The 8,739-nt window shown below is 40.2% G+C and overlaps 1 protein-coding gene across 1 annotated transcript in view; it reads right to left on the bottom strand.

Annotated features, from left to right (window-relative positions):
- Positions 1-2,198: 2,198 nt before the first annotated feature.
- The window catches only part of LOC112147390 (macrophage mannose receptor 1), a gene marked incomplete at its 5' end in the record, with an annotated part of 19,907 nt that continues 13,366 nt past the window's right edge, over positions 2,199-8,739 (bottom strand). The window contains 9 exon segments of the mRNA XM_024273739.1: positions 2,199-2,928; positions 3,039-3,062; positions 4,493-4,648; positions 4,753-4,869; positions 5,973-6,137; positions 7,147-7,312; positions 7,637-7,869; positions 8,097-8,199; positions 8,328-8,372. Of these exon segments, the coding sequence (XP_024129507.1) occupies positions 2,687-2,928; positions 3,039-3,062; positions 4,493-4,648; positions 4,753-4,869; positions 5,973-6,137; positions 7,147-7,312; positions 7,637-7,869; positions 8,097-8,199; positions 8,328-8,372 (1,251 nt within the window).

Below are 8,739 nucleotides of genomic sequence, written 5' to 3'. Positions count from 1 at the left end.
CACATGCATCAGGTAACTCCAACCCCCACACAACCTGTTAGTTCAAATACACATTAGGTACTACATGCTGCATTAACATATACATTGGTAAGTTAATGGCTCATCAGTGACCCACCATGACACAACAACAGTCTTTTTGTCCTAAGTGCATGGCATGACTGTCTCACCTGTGGCTTTTTTTAGCAGGAGCCAGCCTCCCTGCAAATGCTGTAATTTGGAGTACTCCAATTGAAGAACTCTGGTAATCTAAAAATGCCAACACTTGATTTTTGTTATGTGTAATGACCCTATGTCATATTAATGTATAACTGTAAAAATTTAAGTTTGGCCTTTTAGCTCACTTTAAGCTAAGAGAATACGTTCTTAATAACTCACAATACAATACGATTCTCGATACATGGCCAACGATACTGGTGTATCTCGATATGCCAAACATAGTGATAATCACTATATTCCCTTGGTAATCTATGATATATAACTATATAACAAATATATCTTTTTATTTTCTTTAAAACCTTTTTTTTGAACAATTTAATAACAATATGTTCATTTAACGCCCTATCCAACATTGAAATAAAACTATAAATAAATACTAACGTGTCTTTACAATAATAACATATATTTTAAGGTAATGAATAAAGAAATCTCCAGTTAAAAATCAAAATGAAGATCATATCAAATGGCCAACTCACTTCAAAGAGCAAAAAATGTGGAATAAAGAATTCATAATGCGTCTTTTTAATTCATTTTACATTTTATGTCAGATCTTTTATTATCGCGATAGTTCGCCATTCCGATATTTAGTCCCACCTCTAGTTCCAAAGTTGTAATATTTTTGTAATTATTAAAAAAAAAAGATTTTAATTAAAATGACTGAATCCAAAACATCATCATAAATAACTCAAAAATTCCTGTCTATAACTGTCATGTTCTTTTGATAAATTCTTTAAGAAAATATCAAAAATGAGCCTGGTAGAACCTGGTCGGGCCCTCTTAGCATCACTCCTCCGGGACCCCCACATCTCTTGGGTGTCCCTCTCCTCGGCGGGGGTGGCGGCCCCTTTCTCACCCCCCCCCCTGGGCCTCCTGCGGCGGGGGCGGGCGGATGTCTGGAGTATGGGGAGGGTCTCCCTTGGGGGGCCCTGGCTCGTACCTGGGGTGGGGCGGGGGGATGCTCGGTGTTGCTGGGTGGTGGTTGGCTGCTAGTCCGGGGGTGGGACCCCACGTTTGCCCTCCTGGCGTGGTGGGGGGGCTGCTCTTCTGGCTGGAACCTGCACTCTCTGTGTTCCTGTGTCTTCTAGCTCCCTGCCGTGGGGGGCCTCTGCGGCAGGCTCGCTCGCCCTGGTCTGGGTGTTTGGCGGGGTCCCTATGAGGCCCTGTGGCAGGTGTAGGAGGGTCCTAGCTGCTGCTGCTTCCTCGTTGGGGGGTCTTGAAGTGGGGATGGCCTGGCGCTCTCCCCCTTTGTACATTCCAATATCATCCACCTTACCAAAACATAAACTCTCACCTGAGCACAGGTGTCAGCTCACCTTTACAATAGTATGCGTGACAGAATGAAAGTCTTTTGCATGTGTGGGTTTATATGCAGAAGTGTGTGCGTGAACTGCAGTTGTATTGTGTACATTTAGATTTCTCTCTAAACCCCCCTCTGGTACCTTTCTTTTGTGAAACAATCCCCCCACCCCCCTTTTCTTCTTTTCCAATCCGGTCCAACAAAAATTAAAGAGAGAGAAAATATATATATATAAACATAATCAATATAAATACATTTTAGCGTGAAACACAACAGGGGTTTATACTTAATAAACCTCTGTTGTGACAGTACAATCTGTGTAACGCAAGAGGCTGTCAGCCTGTATCTGTTTGCTCCGCTGTTGGACAGGACAAGTTAAAAACAAAAAAAAAGAGACGATGTTGAAATAAAGGTATCAGAGTCTGAAGGGTTATTCTGACCAATAGAATGACTGATGAGCTGCTTATTTCTCTACGGAAGTCTATGGGATTTTGGCTTCTTGGAGTCAATAAAAGTTTAAATAAAAGTTTAATATTGATAACTTCCTGAAGGGTATATAACTATAGTAACCTATAAGTAGAGTATACCTCTTCTAAAAGACCCCATAAGATCTATATGAATATTGTTCTTTGCAAAAAAGAACCAGAATCTTTGCAGTTTATCTTCACAGAAGAGGCTGCAGTGGTCACGGTTTGTGTAACGTTTGTTTTAATGTGACAATCAGTGAGGTTTTTACAGATTAGAGAAATACAAGCAATGCACAGCATGTGAGGTATCAGTACCTTTTATATACATTCAAAGAAAGTCCTCTCTCACTCGGACTGAGACATCCTAGAGCAGGAGTGTCCAGTCAGGCCTCGAGGGCTGGCCTCCTGCTGGTTTTCCAGAAATCCTCCCTTTTCTGCTGCTGATTACCTGGATCAGGTGTGTTTGCCCAGTAAGGAGCTTCAATGGAAGGTTGGTTGGAAAACATGGAGGATACCGGCCCTCGAGGACTGGCTTTGGACACCCCTGTCCTGGAGTCTAAATAGTTCTGGTCTGAGTTGTTGGGCGTTATCAACTCCACAGAAACTCTTCCCTGGTAATTAAATAACCAAATATGTACTGCATGGTGTATAACCCAAAGTGAGACCGCATCAGTGTGACTTCTGAGTTTAGGCTCCACTTTCAGAATCACAGAGTTAAAATGGGCTCCGGGGTTTCTGCGTTCTCTATCAGTCTGTTGGTGTCGACCACATCCGGCTGAGACTGCTCGCTGTTGAAGTACAGAGGATTTTCAAAGGTGGGCAGAGGAAGGGGAGACCTCTTGTAGAGGAAGAATCCAACAGCGATTAGAGCGGAAACGATGGCGATGAGCAGAACGACCACCAAGCTGGAGTGGACTCGACTGTTGGAGTCTCGACCTTCCTGACGATCTGCACATTTAACAAGAAAACAGTTTCCTCATCATTTCTATTCAGATACGATCAATGTTTCTAAAATTCAATCTAAGGAGTTGATAAAGTAAACTAAAGGTTTAACTCACCTGTTTTTGATTCAGTGATGATCACTAGTAAAGGAAAAGGAAAAAGGCAGTTTGTAAAGAAAAAGACTGTATAGGATGGAACGATAAATACTTACCTGTCATCGTCATGTACACAACACATCTTATTCATTTGGACAACTAATTAGAGACCAAAGAATGTAGAAAACTACTGGGAGACAAAAGTCTCCCAGTAGTTTTCTACATTAATCCTTTTTCTAGAAGTAAAATGTTGTTATGGGAATCCCTAAAGTTTTCTTATTTTTAAAATGACCGGAAAAACAACACTATCAGGATTTTTTCTTTGCCATTTAATTCATTTTAGAAATAATTTTCTTTTCTAGAAGTTTATTGTCTGTTTTATATTTTCTCTTTTGTAATCATGGTGGAAATACATGATCTCTAAATAACATATATTTTGCATTTGACTATGAATCTTTCAGCTACTATTTTTTCTTCTGTTATCTTTTTCTGTGTTAGAAATCTGATCTAAAGAACTGAGATTAAACTGAGACTCGATTAGACTTAAGAGCCACTTTAGGTGTAAACGTAAGTGTCCCCCGTACATTAGCATAAACCTTTGATCCTGATCAGATCTTTGTTTTTATTCTATAATACTGGGCTGATTTTATCTTTATGGTTTGAACTTTGAGAGTTTAAACAAGAGATAATATGTGAAAATGTTTAAGTCTGTTTTAAAGAAAAGGGAGTTTAACCCTTTAACACCTGAGATGCCGCCGGTGACGACTTAATACTTTTTGACATAGGATAACTTTTCAACCGTTCATGCGACCAACATAACCCAGTGGATTCTCCAGTTCAGAATCCACTGGATTAAACATCTTGAATCACACTTTGTGGATTTCACCTGTCACAGGTGACTTACAGAACTTTCTTCAGCACTACTTTATTTATTTTTTACCTAATTTAATAAATCTAATGAAGTGTTTCTTATTAAAAATAGATCAAATATGTCAACTCATAATAAATTAGAGTTGTTTTATTTTATTTTCAACTGTGGTTTATGTAACAAAATGGAAAATAAAAACTTAAGAAGATCAAAAAAGCTTGAAAATTACTGAAAAATTAGAATTTTAAGAACAAAAAATGCCTATGAAAATAAATAAATAAATGATACTGGAGACTTGGGGTTTGGTCCACCCATTCCTGGAACATGTGAGACTTTACTCAGAAAACACAATATACTGAAGATCACGTAATTATTTTTGCTCTGTGAAAATGACCCAGTGATAGTGCTCTAGGGTTAAAAACGTGACGCCTAGATTTTATTCGCCAATCCTAACTGTCAATGGAATTCTCATCCAATGCATATATTTGATGAAACAGGTGAAGACTGGTCAAACACAGAAGATAGTATTTCTATAAGCCTTCTATTAGCATTTTAGCTCCTTTCCATTTGGTCTAATCGTAGCAAGAAGAGTGATGAAGAGTGTTACCTTTAGGGGTTTTGCAGATGTATGATCTGTCATGCCATCTTCGACCTGTACTCCAAGATCCGTCTGTCGTCATGACTGCTCCAAATTCAGAGTCCGGCTCATCTGGAGCCCAGTTAGTGTAATCCAAAACTGTTTTATCCAACCAAAGCCACTCCCCTGATACGAAAAGCAAACAGGCATAACCAAGAGCTCTTTATTCAAACTGTTTATCATTTGAATTCATATGCTAGTCTTTCATTCACAGAGTCAAAGATGCCTACCCTTATGTGTCTTATACAGGCCGACCCAGAAAGAGCTGTGAACACCCTGAAACGTTTCTATGTTGCTTTTGATGAACTGTTGCTCTAAAGGATCTTCAATGCTCGCCAGGATTCCACCTGAGACAAAACAAAGGGACATTTTAAAGACATTTTTTTGTAGTTTCACGCCTGTTAAAGCTTTAGTCTCGTCCAGCTGTATAGGTGCTGCAGGTTTTTGGTTTGTTCGGGTCCGTGGAGGGTCACAGAGAGGAGTGCAGGTGTGTCTTACAGTTACCTGTTAGACTCGTCCAGCCACCTCAAGGGACGTTATGAAAATGGAACATACCGTTGTGGTGCGTGAGGGAAGTATTGTCTGCACTTATAAGGCGCACATAAAAGCCTAAACTGTTTTTCAAAAATCGTCTGTGCGCCTAATAGTCTGATGCGCCTTTTGTGTGTACCAAGTTCCAAAATCAGTAAAAATGTTCTTGTGCAACTTTGGGAAGTCTTTGCTGGATTGATACAGGAGCGGCGAGCGCACAGATCATCACGCTGTGCACATTTCGAGGGACACAGGTGGGTCACCGGGTCACCGTGATTAAGTACAGAAATAGACCCCTAATTAAAACTGTGCCTTATGATGCAGAACATACGGTACATCGTGAAGTATTCAGATGGAGAATGGTACACGCACTACTGACAAATGGGTGACGCTGTCGTATGGTGTCCTTACGCCACTCTCTAGTGGTTAGCAAGGTGTACGCTTCCTGACAAGTGCATGTGGTGTACACGTGATCCGTGAGCGCCTGTAGGACATCCACACAAACTACACTCTAATTTCCTCATTTCTAACGGGCTGCAGCAAGGAGCGCGCATGTAACATAACATCACTATAACCGAGTACTGGCTCAATGCAACACGCCTGCGTAACACCACCTTCCCCCTTACGGTTGTATAAGTGTTCACTATTCGCCTGCAGCATGCCTGTAGAAAAAAAAGAATTTCTCTCTCTGGGTTAACTGAACGGTCTATGACCTGATATTTCATGTTAGTCACCTGTGTGCCCCGTCCAGGTTTGACCTTTTGTCCACCCATAAGGGCAATTATGACAAAAGGTGCATTGACTCAGATCGCACATCACACATCGCGTCTGTTGACTCAACATTGAAACTGGCCGCCTCCCCCACGTGAATCGCATTCGTTGTGCACCTTAAGGCTGAAGCAACAAGAGCTTCTCTCACCGTGCCTGACACAACTGCCCGCTGCGTCCGCCCATTCGATTTCTTCTGTGACAAACAAATAACAGTAACCGCGGTACGGCAGCCATGAGTAGCTCTCCTGGTACTCTGCGTTAGTGTCTTCGGGACATTGTCCAGAAAATTCCACCGTCTCTGGCAGAGGAACATCTGGAAAAGACAATAGAAATGTTTATCGTTTATGTGCAAAATATGATTATATTTGTTTTAAGCATCAAAGCAGAAACCTTTACAGTCAGATCCTTCATAAAATCTGAAAAGTCTCCATTTTATCTGAATTAGTACTTTATCAAGATAAAGACAGAGTTTTAAATGTATTAAGTCGAATGCAACAAGGATTCAAAAAGACTTTAATGAAACTGGTAACACTTGTGATAGACATGAAACAGAAGGGCTGAAATCTTCCCAACTCCTCCAATTAAAGGGCCATTTGAAGGGTTAGGGGATTCCAATACGTTTTTTTAAGGGTTACAGCGAAAGGACTTTGAGTTTTGTATCCCCCTGCTGGTAGGGCGAGCCGCATTGCACTGTGCCACCAAAGGGAAAGGTGTTTTTCATGTATTTTAGTATTTATTTATTTAAAAGGGGACAATGCGATTTAAAAGAAAACAAGATGGTTAAACAAGACGAAGCACATGGATTTAAAAAACCTACAATTAGCTAAAAGGCTAGTTTTAATTTGTGGTCTCCTGGCTATGATATGGGTGTGATCTGAAGGACAAAAGTAAGTAGGAATTTCTTGTTTAGGTATGACTTTTAAAAGTTATAAAACCAATGTTGTGTATTTTTCAGGCGCTGGAAGCAACCCGTTACTGTAGATGACCGGCGACTATTGAGAGTTAATCATGTCTGAATTTGAAGACACTTTTTTCATATCTGTTCATTTGGAGGGCTAAATGTAGGGAGGAGAAATCCGATTTTGAAGATTTGGATTCTCAGCTGTTCTAGTGAGCAGAGATCAGCTGGCTTAGCCAAACCTTTCTTAGTTTTGCTGCTTTGCAATTGGAGGTTTAACAGTTCCCATGAGGGTGTTCTGTGTACCCCCATGACTGCTGGAGGATTTTCAACTCAAGGACCAACAAAGCTAAGCAGCTTCCTGTTTCCTAAATGAGCTTCCTTTGCCTTTTACGGTTTAGTTTGGGTTCTGTTATGTGAATACCTGTGGACTGCATACAAATGCTCTTCATGGTCTGGTTGCAGAAAGCAGTCCTCCAGTTTCCGTCCTGGTCCACGTACACACAGGGCCGGTCTCTGCTCGGCTCCAGTTCAGCCCATTTGGCAAAGCTCATGTGCCAGCCGTCAATGTACTTAAAGTAGCCTCCAGTCTATAATGTAGATAATAAAGATTTTTATAGACTCCCTGAAGTGAGACAATATTTTAAGGAAAAGAATAAAAAACAAACCAAATTCCCTCAAGAGTTATTAGAACTTTTTCTAAAGGAATACAGAATAAAGAAGATACATTTTACATTGTTTTCTCAATAAAAACTTAAAATAGCTTCCAGTCTGAAAGTAGGTTCATTTCCATACAGTTAGGAGTCACTTTAAATCTAAAATTTTTACTTTATTCACGTGTTCAGCAGTTGTAAGCTAGTTTTAAACTGTCTGTCCTACAAAACTCAGTTAATAGTTCAGTTGCTGCTCTCTACCTTGTTTTTGTTGAGTCCAATCCACAGTGGAGCTTTGAGGGTGAACGCCAGCAGATCAATCTGAGCTTTCGTCCATTCGTTTCGAATGCTGGCCAGGTTGGCCTTGTCGGCGTTGCAGGTTTTCATGGCATCCTCCCAGGTGAGGTTTTGAGTCAGAGCCTTGATGCTGTCGTTTCCCAAGCGCGTGTAGATGCTTGGGTTAATGAATCCGCCTTGGTCTTGTGCAGATTCATCTGTGAAGGACCAGACCAAGAACGTTAACAGCACGGGGTTATTCCATCTTCACACAAACCAACCAGTTCCAATCCGAAGTAAACTGCAAACAGAAGCTGCTCATCAGAGTTTTGGTGGAATTTTAAAAAATCTCACTGAGCTTCTACTGCCCAGAAAAACATGGAGAACTAATACTTTGTTGCAAATCGAGACAATGAACTTTGAAATAATATATAATTGAACTTGCCAAGTTTTTTTTGACAGATGAAACCGTAGGTGTCATTGCAGGATTTGACGATCCATTTACCGATCCCACTGGAAAAGTTTCCGCTCATCATCACACAGTCTTCCTGGTTACAAATGAAAGGATTTCAACATAAAAGCCTCATTTGTAGTTTACTAAGGGGCTTGTGGTTGTTTGACATGTTTTAAAAGGCAGAAGATGAAATTCACATCAACAAGTCTGGTGTGTTTTTACCTCGCCCCATCTCTGATAAAACATGCCAGGACGCCGCTGGTTTTTCTAGAGAGGAGCAGAAATAACTTCATCACACAACATGTTAGTTCTAGATCACAGTGCAGATTGATCTTTAACCCTTAAAATGGTGGGAACCTTTAGAAAACATGTTTTTAAAAAAATATTGATTGTGTGTTTTACTTTCCAAGGTACGTAGGACCTAAAGACGAAAAAAAATGGAAGTAAAAAAAAACATTGAAAAAAATTTTTTTTTTCCTAAAAATTGAAGTAAGAAAATCTAGTTACTGACTGATGTGCAACAGATAGTAACTGGTGCACACCTGTTAGTATTATTTTATTTATTTATTTATTTTTTTTACTTCAATTTTCAGAAAAACTTTTTTTTCCCAGTTACTACCTGGTGCACGTTACT

The sequence above is a fragment of the Oryzias melastigma genome, linkage group LG17 (genome assembly GCF_002922805.2).
Source record: "Oryzias melastigma strain HK-1 linkage group LG17, ASM292280v2, whole genome shotgun sequence".
Classification (NCBI taxonomy): domain Eukaryota; kingdom Metazoa; phylum Chordata; class Actinopteri; order Beloniformes; family Adrianichthyidae; genus Oryzias; species Oryzias melastigma.
Note: the sequence above shows the minus strand (reverse complement) of the source record. Positions and strands in the feature narration are given on the sequence as shown.